Source organism: Myiozetetes cayanensis, unplaced genomic scaffold (assembly GCF_022539395.1).
Source record: "Myiozetetes cayanensis isolate MyiCay16 unplaced genomic scaffold, myiCay2020 scf4, whole genome shotgun sequence".
Lineage (NCBI taxonomy): Eukaryota > Metazoa > Chordata > Aves > Passeriformes > Tyrannidae > Myiozetetes > Myiozetetes cayanensis.
This window is the reverse complement of record NW_026087631.1, coordinates 7,862,621-7,879,572: the sequence shown is the minus strand read 5'-3', so window position 1 is coordinate 7,879,572 and position 16,952 is coordinate 7,862,621. Positions and strand designations below refer to the sequence as shown.

At 37.8% G+C, this 16,952-nt stretch overlaps 1 protein-coding gene across 1 annotated transcript in view; it reads right to left on the bottom strand.

Moving 5' to 3' along the window:
- BDP1 (B double prime 1, subunit of RNA polymerase III transcription initiation factor IIIB) overlaps positions 1–16,952 on the bottom strand; it is a 55,297-nt gene that overhangs the window by 4,058 nt on the left and 34,287 nt on the right. The window contains exons 26-40 of the mRNA XM_050328905.1: positions 15,760–15,955; positions 14,540–14,757; positions 12,819–13,209; positions 9,871–9,969; positions 9,538–9,574; positions 9,033–9,116; positions 8,344–8,370; positions 8,140–8,260; positions 7,052–7,182; positions 6,245–6,386; positions 5,474–5,660; positions 4,150–4,210; positions 2,445–2,628; positions 1,717–1,933; positions 769–811 (exon numbers count right to left, since the gene is read on the bottom strand). Of these exons, the coding sequence (XP_050184862.1) occupies positions 769–811; positions 1,717–1,933; positions 2,445–2,628; positions 4,150–4,210; positions 5,474–5,660; positions 6,245–6,386; positions 7,052–7,182; positions 8,140–8,260; positions 8,344–8,370; positions 9,033–9,116; positions 9,538–9,574; positions 9,871–9,969; positions 12,819–13,209; positions 14,540–14,757; positions 15,760–15,955 (2,138 nt within the window). The remainder of the gene's footprint in view (positions 1–768; positions 812–1,716; positions 1,934–2,444; positions 2,629–4,149; positions 4,211–5,473; positions 5,661–6,244; positions 6,387–7,051; positions 7,183–8,139; positions 8,261–8,343; positions 8,371–9,032; positions 9,117–9,537; positions 9,575–9,870; positions 9,970–12,818; positions 13,210–14,539; positions 14,758–15,759; positions 15,956–16,952) is intronic.

The following is a 16,952-nucleotide window of genomic DNA, read 5'->3' as shown; positions in this document are numbered from 1 at the left end:
ACTTATCTTCAGTGATAACGTAGGAGCCCAAAAGGTGCATGTGATATTAAGATGGCTTGCACCATTGCAAGAGAACAGCTGAATTTTTGTTTGGGTTCTTTTGTAGTTTATGTTTTAAGTCGCCAGCATTTAGATTTTACGGCATGTTCCTCCTCCTCTCATCCTTAACAACACACCATAGAGCTTAGTAAAATCATCTCACTGTTTAAGCTTCTACAATTTCCCTTTGAAGTCTTTTTCAGGGCCAAAACATAGTTCTTCAAGCCCTTCACTGGCTCAGATCATTTAAAATTGCACTGTCAGCAATTCTTCTTTTTCTCTAATTTTTCAGAGAGAGATTAAGCTTTCAAAAAATTAATTTTTTTTTATTTAGAAATGCAAAATAATAAAAAAATATATTATTTGGGCATAGTGTGGTTAAAATGCCAGTTAATACTTTTGATTGCTAGTGTTCTCCAACAGGTGGAAATATCTGCTTAGCAGAAGATAACATGTTTAGTCAAAAAAAACCTCTCAAATTTCACAAACAGACAACCTACAGCAATGTTTTTAGAACCATTATGAAATCAACAGCCAGTTATGGTATCTGACATATCTAGTTTACAGCAGAAAACATGCAATGGTGGTATTAATATAGTAGCAGGAAGGAGTTTCTACTTTTATGTTAGATAGTTTCAGACAGGAATATTTAGCATGACAACCAGTATAAAACTGTGATGTAATGAAAACATTCATTATACTTTAGGTTACGAGTTTAAGTTTACCTACCAGAAACTATCATTGGTGCATCTGTGGATTTAATTGAATAACCCTGTATTTAAAAAAGAAAGAAAAAAAAAGATATTTCCTCTATTGCTTTCAATACAGAAAAGACAATGAAAGTTGACAAACTTGTATCACACATGATTCTAAGAGTTCTAAGAACAGGAGTGAAACAAAAGACAGTACAGCATCATTCATTACTTAACTCATTTCCTGAGCAGCTTTTCCAAGTGTTCTTATGACAAATGACTTGACAAGGATATCAAGACAAGAGATCACAAGAAGGAAGAGGACTGTAATCCAGTCCTTCCTAGAAAAGCTCTCTGAATCATGTGGGGAATTATCGCCCATTGCTTCACCAAGGTACACTACACAATCCTAGCCTACTCACAAAAACCAACAGCAGTCATTGCCACAAGCTTGGTCATATTATAAAAAGCACAGAAGGAAGCTGGAAACACGTTAGCCACCTTTCACTGGCAGCTTGCTTTTCAAAACTAGTACCTGCTGTGTCAAAAATTGATAGGAACATATCTAACAGCTTCTTCATGTAATAGACATGGTGCAGAATCTCAGCATCATTCAGTGAACCTAAGCAGTTTGTCAGTCATCCAATATACCTCTAGAGTTTCCCCTCCTGCAATGTCATTGCCAGAAAGGCTATGCTGAATGAACCAAATAAGACATATTCTAGTCTGCCTAGTAGGAAGTCTAATTAAAAAAAGCCTGAGAGCCCACAGATTCTCAAAGAAACTGGTACTAAATAAATGAACACCCAAAAACGTTTGTAGAGTTCAAAATTAAAAGCTATCTATGGGTGTTGATTTTCCTTTAAGTTGTATAGGCACTACATATTTAAGCAAGTGGCACCATTAACAAATGAACTCATTAAAATGCTGTATTATTGTTATGCATTTACGCTATGCATGAAGACTCACCACACTTTGATCTCACCTTACAAGTGGTTTCCAAGGTATCTTCCACTGCATCAGCAGACAGAGTTTTCTTTGCAGTAGGAAAATCATTCTCTTCAAGCTCAGCAGCTGATCGTTTCTGAGATGTCTGCAACTTTGGAACATGGTCTACTGATGCACTCTCCAGTTGTTTGGTTTCCAAACTGCTGTTTAAAGGTGTAGCAACTTCACCAGCTGCAGTTGTCACGGATCCAGTGCTGAATATATAAAGTCATTATTGTGACTTTACAAGAAGTCAGAATTTACTTCATATAACATTTCTGTATAGAAGCTACACATGGATCTGTGGTGATACTCCTTCTTGCTTATTGTCAAAATTAACTTCAAATGTACTATTTACTACCAAGAAACATTTCGTTGTGCTATCTTGAGTTACAGTTTTTCTAGTCATAATGGAATCTAGTTACTTTAGTTGTTCTACCTGAACTCCATTGGATCCTTTCATAAAATGCAAAAATACGGCAACTGATTAAATGCCCTAGAAAATGCTAAAATACAGTATTATTTATAAGCACAGTTGAATCCTCGCACCCTGTATGATCTCAAAAGACAACAAGACATACAGGGAAGCAGCAGAGGCAAGGAAAATAGGGTAAAGCAGAAAGGGAACAGTGAGACAGAACATGTAGTTCACATGCGTACTGCACATTCAAGGAACAATCAAGGTATACAAAAGATGTTCACTTTGATCAAGAATAAAGCATTTACCTTTCCACTTCAGTTGTGTTTGTTTCACTTGCACTTATTGGACTGATAAGTATTGGGGCTGGCAGTAACGGCTCTGAAGTTTGTTCCAGCACAACAGATGCATCAAACCCTGAGTCAACTGGAATTTCCACCAATGTTAAAACGAATGTCTGTTCCTCCTCTGGACATCTACGATCATCGTTCACTACCATAATTTTTTCAGGGGAATAAAGGAACATAAAAAAACTATTATTCAAATTTGAAATTACACTGTTGTCTTCATGCTCTTCCTACATGGTGTAATGAAATTTTAGGCACTCATTTCTCCATGGAAAAAGGCACAGTCTGCTTCCTTTCTCCTTAGATGAGATATGCATCATCACCCCTTGGAGCCGACTCATTGCACTGGAGTCCTGATTACCATTCAGAATAAAGAATATTAAAAATGTCTGGTAGGGATGAAGCTTTATAAATGGGTGTTCCAGCATTAAAGAACAATTTGCAGTTTAATTAAACTCATGTCATGGTGGTCAAATGTCCCTCTCTTTAATTGCAACTATCAGGTATTAAAAGTTGCTTCTTTAAATCGCAGGGGTCTGCTGCTTTGGAGGTAAACACAAGGATTTTTCCCCTCATTGTGGACTGGCAGAGAAGGACCTGAGAAATATGGTCTTGAATTCAATAAATGAAAAATAGAAATAATTGAATCAACAGATAGACATTAACAGATAACTGCCAACTGCCATCCATTAGAATTTAAGGAGAGAACATTTGTATAGTTTAAAAAACATGGAAAACAACAGTGGTACTCCATTACTTAAGACAGCTCTCATTGATGATGTAAAGTTGTTATTCCAACCTCAACTCGCTTTGGTTCTTAATCTAATTAAACATGATTTAAGATGCTTCATCCCAAGATCCTGGCAATAACAGCATAACAACAGATGTCTAAAAAGAAGTATTACCCCTATCCTTTGCACAAGCTCATGAGTTACAGCTTTAGAGTGCAGTTTCCATGCAAAGCAAGTACTCTGTGCTTCTGCCACAGTGACTATCCCATACATTAGATAAACAGTTGTTTCAGGGAAAAGCAGACATCACCTTCAAAATTTTCATCACATCAACACTTTCATCACAACACTTTCATCAGTTAGGCATTAATCTGTTGACTCAGTACAGCTAAAGAAGGAAGTCTGATTGTCTTCTTCCTTACACTTCTCATCTTTCCCTCCTGCTCCACACTTGCACAGTACAGCCCTCCTACTCACAACTCTGACAACAGCATTCACTTGGTAACTTCATGAGCAATGGTAGCTCCCCAAACCAGTGGAGAACTGCATAGTTTCTCTCCCTTTGGCAAGTTCAGTTTTTGACAGGTGAGTCACAGCTTCCTAAAGGGCTCTAAAAACTGCTATACCTAGTATGAGGTAAGCAGGAGCTCAAGGCAGGCAGAGGGAGCAAGAAGTTTCCCTGCCAGTGATATTTAAACTTAATGAAGGGCTGGCCATTCCAAAAGTTCCCAAGTCTAGCTTGTGGTAACAAAACGTAACAATAAGAGGCTAGGCAGGGAACGTCACTGTGCTGTGGGTCATTATTTTTGTTAATGAAAATTGATTGAGTGATCATGTCAGTGAAAATATTTAAATTTTTTTGTTCATCTTTGCATACTGCAAGATACACAAGTGTGGGCTTTTGCTAACTAACTTTGAATATTAGCACATTATACCTGAAGTTTCTTCTGTGCTGCTTATGCACTGTTGTTGAGCATCCTCAGCACAAGCTTCATTCTAGAAACAACACAGTTGAAATAAAACAACTTAATAAATCCAGGAAATAACTCTAGGAAACAGGAAAGAAACAAGGCATGTCAAATGCTCAAGAGCAATAAGAAAAAATCTAATCACATCATCATAATTGCATTTGTCAGCTTTCATTTCTAGCTGTTCTAAGTTGAAGGATATTAGCCTGACAAGGACAAGAAACATTGGGGAAATATAAAATTTATATGCAGCTCATTATCTGTATTGATGGTTTGTCAAAATAAATTTATACTTCCTACAGCACAACTCTGTCAGAGATGACTCACACAATAAATTGTTCAGCGGCACTAAGGAAGCAAATTCCTCCAACCCTTACAAAACCACTCAGTGCCAAAGAAAAACACCAAGCTCTGCAACTCATCTCTCCCTTCCCTTTTATGGCTTGTCCCTTTGCTAAAAACAGGAATAATCTACTGCAAATTGCCTTTTTTTCATACTCTCTGCCAGTCCTGTAAGAGCCAAATCATTCTTGTACCTTCTAATATGAAATCAGTCTTGACGCAACAGGTTGCACTGGTGAAACAAGATTTTATGGATCAGCTGTTCCATTGTAACTGCATGTTCATTGATCTCAGATAACACTAAAAAACCTGAGGCAATTTAGAATGAACCTTTCTCTCACGAAGAAATAAGATAATTCTCATTTATACTAGAACAGGGATACACAAGCCATTGCAAAGAAATGGATGTGAAAGACACACTGTTTGTCCATAATATATAAAATGATAATATACATTATATATGTATATGCAAAATATGTATATGCAATATTATGCACATAAAGCTCTTAATTGGGTTTTAAATAAATAAGAAACAGCATAACAAAAGATGCAGTTTGTTTTAAACAAAGCAAATGAAAGCAACAATGAATATGCCGCATCCAAGCAGTAACATTTAAACTTAATTTTAATCTAAACAAATACAACAATAAGAGGTCACAATGAATAGTTACAGGAATCCTAGGTAACTTCTTCCATCAAAACTTAAAAATTGCTCAAAATTTTGCCAATGTGCATCACTTATTGCTGAAATGGTCTGAACAGTTTGCAAAGAGTAAGTTTGTCTGAAAGATTGTTTGGTTATGCCTCTGAAAAAAGGCAAGTTTCATTCACTTCATTCACAGCTCAGGTACCAGGTCTTTAAAACAGGTGAATACATTTGCACTGAAAATCTTTTCCTCTCCAGAATTATAAAAACTGGACAGTTCTAGACTGTAATTAAGTTCTTTACCTGAGTAAAGTTGATTGTGCATATATTGCGCTCAAGAGGACAAGGATTTTGCTCAGGAACTTCATCCACAGAACTTTGATTTGGACAATCCTCTGGTCCAAGGTGTGATTTTTCAGATTTTGGTGATGCAGTTACGGGTCTTAAATCTCCTGAATTTCCACAAGCATCTCTCATCTGTTTTTCTGCTCTGTAAGGTATATATCTATTTAATTTGAAACCAAATTAAGATACACTGTGCATGTGCTAAAATCTGTTTTATGATTTATTTAACATGAAGCATATGTAGGTACAGAGAAACAAGGCACCTGTTTAAAAACTACCTCGTTGAACTAAACAGAATGCATAATCTTGCAACAGGCCTACATGAAGTATTTCAGAAAAAAAGCCTCCGTAACTCCACTAATGGAGACCTCCCTACTACAAGCACAGCCAAGGAGGAACCCTTACAAGCTCATTAACATTTCCAAACTGACAAACTTTCTAACATTTTCTTTCAGATGCAGTTTTATGGAAGACAGTTAAGCAGCAAGGTAATTACAAAGTTCTGGAACAGCAAATATAAGTTCATGTTTTACCTCCAAAATCTGTAGCACCACATGCAAAGCAGAAAAACCTTAAAAATTGAAGTCTCAACTGTACACTATCTGCATAAACACACACAGTGTCTGTAAGCACAGTTTCCATCCCAGTTGCACCCTACACCTGAACTTCAGCAGCACATTATAAGAGACTGCAGGAATAAAATCATTATTAACTGCTGAGACTTCCTACCTCTCAGTTTTGTCTACTTGCTTGTTAAGCTCCATACTCTGAGTTGCAAAATCATGAAGAACTGAAGAATCATCTGCAGCTGGTCTGATCTGTTCTAGTTCCACCTTCTGCATTTCCGCAGTACCACTCAGGATTGTAGGATCTAAGATTTATAAGAATAAAAGTCAAAAGAATGGGTTTTTTACCTGCATATGTATATATATTAATTTACTTTTTACATAAAAGCTTGCATATATTAAAGCTATGTATACGTGTAAAAATTTACATACTACAAAATTATTAACCATTTTGCTGTACATGTGCACATGTCTATTTATGTCTTATATAAATAAGACACATACACATATCTCATCTTGCCTTTGGTATGTTTTGCATTTTGCCAGTGATAGGAAGATAATTAAAGAGTTTGAAGAACACATTTTTTGTAACTGTTTTAAGAATAGGAAAACAGTTCTTTCTAGCTCCTCTTCTACTTTTAATAGAAGGGAAAGATGGTATTAATAGAAAAGGGTATACTGTATTGTGCTGTTATTTCTGTAATTTGCCTTCCAGTAATTGAAGTCCTTTCCATGTACTTTCAGACCCGCAGAGAAAAACTGCTACTCAAATATCATTTCATTTCATACTGAAAGGTGTACTTTTGTATAAAACTATACCACAAATGAGTACCCCATATTACAGGGGTGATTTATCATCTGTGAACACGAACAGAAAGCGAAGACTCTCTGCTCAGTTTCATTTCATGAATTGGTACCAATCTATCTGAATAAACCATTTTCAGAGCCTTAGGATAAGAAACAGGCTTACCAGCTTGAATTTGCTCTAGTTCTTCCACAAGTACATTTGCGTTAAGTAACTTCTGTGTTGTGTTTTCACTGGACCTCAATACTCCAAAGGCTGGCTCAGGCTGCAGGAGTCTGTCTCCTGTCAGTTCCATACTATTCACCACAGGCAAGTAAAAAGAAAAATGCCATCAGTACAGTTCTTGAGTTTTGAAAGTTAGTGCAGAGAAGATAGAAGAGATATGGAGTAGATCAGACATTGAAGAGCTGACATACAGTCTGCAGTTGCCAGACGAGACAGAAAAGTATTTGGCAGAACAAAAAATAAAAAATCATCTGGGAATTGATATTACAAACTAAGGTGTTCCCTACCCAAAGGAAAAAAAACCCACCAAAACCCAATTGAAATATTTAAATAACAGGAGGAGATCAGAAATCTGACCATGTGATGCTAAGTTCTGGTTTAATAATATAATCAAACTGGACAAAAAACATCTCAGATTATTATTTTTCAGAGTCATAGTAACAACTTATCCCACAGTTTGTTCAAGCAATCAACAAGTTATATAGTCTTTCAAATAATACATGATCACCAGCAGATTTTTTTTTTCTGAAAAAGTGTCCCATTAAGGTGTTTCATCATTCACAAATGCAAAATTATAAAAGCTAAACCTAAAAACCATGATAGAAAATCAACTGGTTCCTTGCCATCCCTTTGCTCTAAGTCTTTGATCTACATCCCACATCAGGAGTGACACTTAAGAAATTTACGTTGGCCTGATTGGCTGTAGAGAACTTTGGGAAAATGAGCTTGGTAATTAACAATGATCCAATATAACTTAGTCTGAATAATCTTTTCTCCCCCATCAGGGTAAATTTAATTTCAGGAGCAAAAAACAAGTTCTGCATCTCCAAAAGTACATCAAAACATCTCATGAAAATCATAAGAAAGACCAGAAAGGTTTTTGCAGATTACATACCAAATTACACAAACTGGGAAACCTTTACTAAAGCAAGGCCGCTTGCAGTTCAATAAAAATGCCAGAAAGAACTCAGCAAAAGTAAGCAGTGTCAGAGGATTTCTCACTAAAGAAAATGAAGTGGTAATTTAACCTGGTGTCAGTAGCATCCTTCTCTGAATATTCTTCTATGCCAATTCTTGTGCCAGTGCTTTGATTCTCTACAGTGATGTTGCTTCCATCCTCAGAAGGCAGCAATTCCTTGGTAGAAGTGTCTGAAGAAAGTAAATACTGACTAAAAGTTCTGTATTTTTTTAAGTAGGCAAGTAAGCAAGGCTATTACCCATGTCCAACTCACCTTGAGCAGGTAAGATGTGCGTCCGTTCTGGTTATAACAACAAACAGAATAGAAAAACATGATTTAAAACACTCAGGTTTGGCATTTATATACAGCTATATAACTTCAAACTTCATTTAACAAAGTTTGTATTTTCCAAGGATGCAAATTCAAATCCCAGATAAATGCAGCCTTAAGTACACACTTTTGATAGTAAGAACACAAAAACTAACATATAAACAATGAAAGCAGATAATAAATTCTTAATAAAACCTATAAAAAACTGGAATAAACTTAGGTAATTTCAGGTGGTATCTAGTTAGGGAGGGGGAAAAAAAAAGCTATGCTTCATGTTAAAGGTCTGAAAAGATCACTGAAGGTTACAGTCTTTTAAGTCTGATCCCTTTCTTTAGTCCAGTTTATGTGACCAGATAAATTCAAACAAGTCCTTCCTAAAACAGGTCTCAGAAATATCTTTCTAGCACAGTGATGCAGTTGGCCCTATCCAGTAGAGTGCCCTGATTTTTTCCAGCCAACCTGCATTGGCTAGACTCCCTTTGTCTTACAATGCAACAGGACTAAAAGCATAAAGGTTTCTTGACCTCCTGCTAAGTAGCAACATGCAGAAGAGCTTTGCAGCCACTCTCCATCCCTCCTTAGGCAGACCCAGAAAGCACAAGCAAGTCTTTGTCCCACAAATCAGATCATACCTTCAGGGCTTGTTTTTAACTGGAAATTTGGATCACCCATTGCAAGTAAAGTCATAGCAGCCTCAGTGCTTCCGTCGTTAATTCCTGTGAAGTTGTTCACACACATTTAAAGTCGAAAGGACATTAACCAGAAATCCACTAAGCCATATTCGAAAAGCATTTGACACTACCACCAAAGTAACGAAGTAGGATGTTTTTTAATTGACCTCATTTGTAGATCAAAATGCTTGCAGACAAACAGCAATTCTCATCCAGTAAATTCAAATTACTGTAAAAACACCGAGCAGCAGCGTGGCTGCCTTAAATGGTGTATTGGATATGGGTGGGAAGGTGTTGGCAGCAGGGGCACTGCCCTGGACACAGCCAGTTGCAAATGACTGCCAGCAGGACACAGCTGAACCTGTCAGCCAGGATGGTGGCAGCTTTGGAAAACATATTTTAAGAAAGGGGAAAATATAGATATAAGTTAACAGGAAACAGATGAGCAAGATCGTTCCATACCTACCTTTGTCCGCATCTGGATTTTCATGTATGGTAGTTTCCTTAAACACAAAGAAAACCAATATCAAAGTTCTGTATAAAATGACTCCACAATTTTAATTTAATGCCTACAGGCAAATTCTCTGTCCACAGGTTACCCTAGCTTTAAAGGGTAACAATATTTACCCTTTATGGGAACTAGTTTTCCCATAGCTGTGCCCCTCAATCTGTGTGGGACTAGGTTAATAAGCTACACTGTTACATGTAGACAGAGCACTATGACACTGTTGAAAACAGCTTTGTATGTACCATGAAACAAACAAACACAAGACAGTCTTACAGCTGTTGAGGTGCTTACTTTTTCTTCCCTCTGTACTACTGGATGGATAGATGCATGAGACAGACTTTCAGCATCAGTAGACACCTGCACTTCTGGTACATTCACAGATATTTCGAGCTGTGAAAATAATTTTAAAAGTATTTCAGTTCATCAGACACAGAAGAAAATCTGTCATATGCAAAGTCTTATAAAACTCATCAACAGGTCTTCAACATCTAGTGGTACCCTTCCTAAAAATCATACCTTCTGACTTGAGAAGGCCCCAGTGGTATGAACTGGAGGCAGAACATATAGTGCTACTTGTAACTAGTGGAAGCATCAGACAACTTAAAACCTTGTTTCCAGTTGCTCATTACTTCACCGAACTCAGTTACGTGGTTGAGGTCTCTCATGATGACTATTTATCTCAAATGGGCTTTGTTAGTTTTCACGCTTTTTCTGCTTTTTATAACTTTTTATAAAAACAGTTCACCCTTTTTCCAAAGTAAGAGAGGGAGTAGACATACCCATACACAAAACTCACACACCGTTTTACCTAATTTTTTTTTCCTTCTTCTTTATCCCTGTCTTTTCACTGAGAACTTCAGACATTTGACATTTTCAGAAATGGGGACTTGAAATTTGACAGAAAGGTTACAGTATTTCCAAGTAGGTTCTTATGAAAAACACTGTTCAATCTGGGTTGCTTTCAAAAGCTTGCACTTTTACAGATACTTTCTACTGACCTATTTAAATTTTATATCAGCTGAGTTCTCAGGTATCTAACAATATCCCTCACTAGTGCTCATGCCTCCTGTGTGCGTTAAATCTGGAAACTTGATTGTCATCCCCACACATAATATATATTCCCCACTTTGAAATCTAAGATTCAGCAAAAGTTTCCATGCAGCATCTCTGTTTCCCATTGTTATTCTAAAGTCTCCCTTGCTGTTTTGACTGAGCTTTAAATTCTCCTGTTGTTTCACCCACTGAAAGAAACAGTGCAATTGAGGAGACCAAAAAAAAAGCAGTATCTCAATGGGAGAGGAAGATGAGTAGCAGTAGTAGCAAGCAAAACAGCACTAGTAAGTAAAAAGCATTGGAGTGAATGGAAAGTAGTGATGGCACAGGGGAAAAAAAATAGAAAAATGTCTAAACCTTTGAACATAATCCTTTTCAAGGCCTTGAAGAGAGTCCACTATATCCTCAACAGTTCCCCAATGACAAAAAAGTATGCCATTTTCCCTCTAGTGACTGATGTAAGAAGATACAGTATCATATCTTGCTTCAGTCTTATACGCTCAAGCTTTAATACTGTCTAAGGGTCCAAACAAAACACAGGTCTGCACCCTAGGCATTAAGTTTCCAACTCTACAAATCGTCCGTGAAAGTGTAAAAATATATAGCAATTGAAAAAAACTAACAAATATGTAGGTGGTCTCTCATTGACAACATCAGGGACTGAGATCCACTGATCTCCCCGTGCCAGACAGAGCAAGAACATTCCTGAATGGACTGCATCTCATGGAGGACCCAAACTGTAGCACAGGCAAGGAGTGGAGTCCACCACATCGTCAAACTCTAAGTGGGAACCAAAGCAACAAGGGCTTGAAATTTTAATGAATATACATTTAAATGTTTTTAGCCCATTATCTGAGTTGCCCATTACAGTAAGAAGAATATGGATCAAGGGAAGACAAGCCTTACAAGAAACCAGGCAAGTGCAGCTCTGACTGATCTGACAGGGCTTTGGCACCCAAAAACTCAACACAACATGCCATGTGTCCTGAGCAACCACATAATACATGGAGCCCAAGGTATGGACTAAATAACTCAAAGGACTTTTGAGGGACATTTTAAGGTCGGGGGGCAAGGCACGGACCAAGGGAATTATAGCCATGTATTTATCAAAAGAATAGAAAGAGAAGCTGTGGCTAATAAAGATGTACTGGATAGCATAGCATGACAAAAACGGTATGAAATACAGGGTGAAATTTGTACTGGGTGTGGTTGGGATGAAGTTAATTTTCTTCATAGCAGCCCACACAGTGCTGTGTTTTGGATTTATAACTACAACAGTGTTGGTAACACACAAGTGTTTTTGTTATTCCTGAACAGTGCTTGCACAATGTCAAAGATTTTTTTCTTATGTTTTTACCCAGCCAGGAGGCCGGGGGTAGGCAAAAGGTCAGGAGAGCACACAGTAGGGCAGCTGACCCAAGCTGAACAAAGGCATGTTCTCTATCATATGATGACATGCTCAGCAATAAAAGCTCAGGGAAAGGGGACAGAAGAGGAGAGCAGTTGTGGTTACAGCATCTGCCTTCCAGAGTTACTCTTACACAAGACTGAGGCCCTGCTTTCCAGGCAGCAGCCTGACAACGGAAAGTAATGAACAAATTCTTTGCTTTGCTTTTACATGCAGCTCTTGCTTTATCTGTGCAACTGTCTTTATATCAATATAGAAAGTCTTCTTACCCTCCCTTCTAATTTCTCCTTGTCCCATGAGAGAAGGGAGTGAGCAAGCAGCTCTGTGTGCCTGGCTGCTGCTCAGGTCACCCCACCAGACAGTTAAAGTTTCTCAGCAAGGGGGGACACAATATACAGAAACATTCCCTCATACCCTCATTTACTAATGTTCAAATATAAAATTAAAGTGCTCCATTTGATCCATGTGGGGTCTCAAAACACATGGTAAGTAGGCATGATAGTTTGTGGCATATTCAATCCTAATAAACAAACTGGAGAGCACCCTGAAGACCTACACACAGTTTGTAAATGTAACCACATAACTGGACTTCAGACTGATGCAGTATTAAGTTCAAAACCTAGTGCATGTGCCAAGTAACATCCCTACTACTCTCAACACCATTCTTAAATAAAACTGAACAGGGATAAAACCCAAATACTCAGAGATGCAATTAGAATAAAAGGCTTTTTAAACAATCAGAACAAAAGTACATATGCAGAACCCAGCTACACAGTACCTCCTCCATGGTTTCCTCTATCTGAATAGGAATAGGTTTTGGAGATCGAAGACCTACAGGAACAAACACCGGAGCCTTGTTCACTTCCTCAGGTGCAAAGCATTCATCTTCATCATCAAGTTCAAAGTCATCTGCCTCCTCATCCTCCTCCTCTTGAGAAGCCCGGAGGGTGACAAAGGTTGTCTTTGAACTTCTGGGTTCCTTTCCAGATTTCTTTCTATGTTTAGTTTTCAGACTTTTGCCTCTAGTACCACTCGGTTTAGCTTCTTGCCTTTGACTCCCCTTCTCACTGCAATCAGCCTCACACTCAGAGGCAGAAGAAGAAGCAGTTCTTAGCTCCAACACATGTTTTGGCAGTGCTATCCGTTTTGATGATCTCCTGAACTGCCTTCTAAAGTACAGAACAAAAGCAAGTTTATAAAACAATGCAGTCCAAGACATTCTGAAGAGAGGGATACTACAAATCTAAACAACTGCTATTAGGAAAAAAAAGGAAAGAGATCACTATAATCAATAATGCAAACTATTTCATTCTTAACTTATAGTGACAAATAAGGATTTAATCAGAAATCCTAATTTCTTCAGGTATACATGAAGTACTGATTGTAAATGCATATTAAGCAGTTTCAGAAATCTGCACAAACTTGTAAGACACAGAATTCTTTGATTAGAAAAGGATGAATTAATTTTCATTTTGAGGGATGTCACATACTTTTTAAGTCATGGGAACATTTCCAGTTCTCTTTTGCTAAAGCTACACCAGAAACCCTAAACTATGATAGTTTTGCTGATCAGACTCATGTCTAGCAGCTGGAACTACTCATCTGCTCTGGTTTCTCAGCCAGCAACTTCTTCAATAATCAGCTGCTTACTGTTTCCCTCCTCAAAATCACGGGCACAACCACTTTTGAGTACCCAAAGTAATTACAAACCTCCCCCAAAAAACATCCTCCTTGGTAAACTGCTGGGGAGTGGAAACAAATGGCAGCAGAGGACACTCCCAGCACAAAGTTTCTGTTTAGGTTAATCCCACAATTAACCTGTACAAACTGGGCCTGACCAATAAAACTGTGATGAAATGCCTGGTTACAGGGATTGGGGGGAGCAATGCGATATGAGACTACCTGGCTTCAGGAAGGCTTTCAACACCACCTCTTACAGCATTTTTGGACAGAAGATATAGAGGACCTTATCAACATCAGCAATACCACGTCAGGTGTGGTTTCAGGTCCCCTGGTTTAGGAATGATATTGAGGAAATAGGGTCCAGCAAAGGGCACTCAGGATTGTCCTGAACTTGTGGGACATGGCTACAAGAAGAGGTAGAAAGAGCTGGGATCCTTTACTCTAGGGAAGAGAAGGGCTAGGGGTCCACAACGACGTGGTGGGGGAGTTACAAAAATAACAGGGACCAACTCATCTCAGTAGCAGCAGATAATATACTGTACCAATTCCCCCAAATATGGGTACTTCAAAGTCCTCCCCTATAAAATCAGGAATTCCTGTTGAAACCATGGGATGGATTGATGAGAATGCTGGCTGTGTTTATTTTATGAGAGTACAGGCAGGGTAAGAGACACTGGGGTATCTGCATACATCTGGTAGAGTTCAGACGGAAGACACATGGACTGACATGCTGCAGGGATTCAAATAACACACTGCAGAACTATGGCTAATAATTACCAATTGGTTGAGTTTACAAACCAAAATTAGTTGTTTTACCTTGTGAGATCGTCTGATTGTTTCTCCTCAGAGGTAGAAAGCTGAAAATCATCATCTTTTTCTACTTGACTCTCACACTCTGAGGATATCTCTGGAGACTGGAGTGTAATATTCTTCCTGGTTCTTTTATAAGATGTTTCTTCAACATCCTCTGTAAAACTGTGTTTCTTTGTAGACTCTGAGAAGGATGCAGCTTCCACTACGTTACTGGAATTTTGCTGAACAGAGGAGACAATTTCTATCATAATGTGTGCCAAACACCACTAATTTTGGTGACAAAAAGATTTCAAGAACTAAATCTGAGGTTCTTGAAAACATGCCCAGTTGACATCTCTGATAACTTAGGACATGTTTCCTCATTGCCTTTAATTTTGCCTCTATATCTGTGGTGTAATTTGCTGAAATATCTATGACGCCTGAATTCCCAGTGCTGCTAGTAGTTAATAGACCAAGTCCATGCTCAATTTATCAAGAGCAACAATTTTTTAGAAGCTGGAAAGATTAATCATTTTCTAAAACTAGCTATTAATTTAAAGAACAATTTGCAGGAAGGAAAAATTATTTTTTTCTGCCTTGGGAACAAACTAGGAAGAAAATACTGCCAGCATTTAAATATTATTTGACATATGCACAGGCAAATATAGCAGCCACCGTTCTGTAAACTATGGAAACTTGCCCAAAATAATATGTTAACTACAAAATTTCAGTCATCCATCTAGAAAACAGGGAACAGCAAAAAAACTTGATTTAGATATTGCAGCTTTAGACAGAGAAGAAACTAGACTGGACTAACTTAGGCCTATTGAGCAAATTTAAGCAAAAGGTCTGAACATTTCACACTCATTTTAACTTAGAATTATATTTACATAAGTTTTAGGTAATATTTGATGTTAAGACAACTGCCTCAATTTCCATTGTGCAATGAATAAAAACATTGAATTATTAACAGTGTTAGCATGTATTTATTATAATGCAGAATTACGACCACATAAACAGCAGAACTTAAGGAAACAGTGTACTTTAAATATTTCCACAGTTTTGAGATTCTAAGTCCATTTAGAATCCACATAATTTCCAGTAGTGAATTTAAAAAATATATATCAAATAATCATCTCAACCTTTCCCAGTGATATATTGGATTTCTGTGCCATCTATGGTTCTGAGAACTTAGGCAAAAGAATTGAGGTATAATTGGCTCAAAACATGTGATCAACACTTACCATTGATACACCTGTTTTTAATAACACCAAACATTCTCCTTCATTTCTGTTCCCAGTGTTGTCCTCTTCTTTGTTTTCACCTTCTTTAGGATAAGCCCTTTTCCTAGTAAGTCTCATTACGTCTGACCTTGGGATCCCATGGAGTTCACTTGCTCTCTGTTCACTTTCTTCTCCAGAACTTAATTCATCGTTGGACCTACAACAATATATTTCAACTTTTACTTCTGAGGAACTGCAAAATACACTCTACAAGCTTGCCTACTATGCAAAATCTAAGACTTCCAGCTAGAAATAAAATTGGTTTCTGGATATTTATTCGTTTAGTTGGTTAAGTCTAAAAACACATAAAGGAGGAAAAAAAACACTGCAAAAAGGGGATAATTCGTCTGCAGCAGTGAACTTTTCTGATTGCTTTTTTTTGGGAAAAAATTTTTGGAAGAAAAACAACACTAAGAAATACTCTGCACTAAGGTAGAGTAGAAAGTTTCAGCTATACCAACATAGGTTTCCAAAATTAAGCAGCCAGAGAAACATTAATATTCAGTAATTCCAATGCTCAAGGCTCTACTGTTTTCAAACAGGATAAAATTCTTACGTCTTTTCAAGCACATTCAGTTCAGTAAGACAGAAATCTCGGGCTTCTAAACTCATGACTTGGAAAGTGGCAAAGAGAATCCAGGGAACTACAGTCTACTCAGCCTCATCTCGGTTCCTGGAAAAGTGATGGAAAAACTAACCCTGGAAACTACTCCCACACACAAGAAAAAACAGGTGACCTGGAGTATTCACAATGGGGAAGTCATACTCAACCAACTTGACAACCTTTTAAAACGAAATGACTGCCTTGATAAATGAAGGGAGAGCAGTAAAGAGTGTCTACCTTGACTTCAGTAAGGCTCCTAACCCTGTCCAACACTGTCTCCACTAACATCCTTGTAAGGGAGCTGATGAAACATGGACTGGATGAGCAGGCAAGGAAGTGCACTAAAAACTGACCAAAGTGTTGGGTTCAGAGGTTTGTACAAATGGTACAAAGTCCAGTTGGAGACCAGTAACCAGGAGTGTACCCTGTGGGTCAATGCTGTGTCAAATCCTGTTCAACAGCATTCAACACCTGCAGGGTGTAACCTCAGCAAATCTACAGATGAGACAGATCTGGAAGGAGTTGCTGAGACACCAGAAGAGTGTGCTGG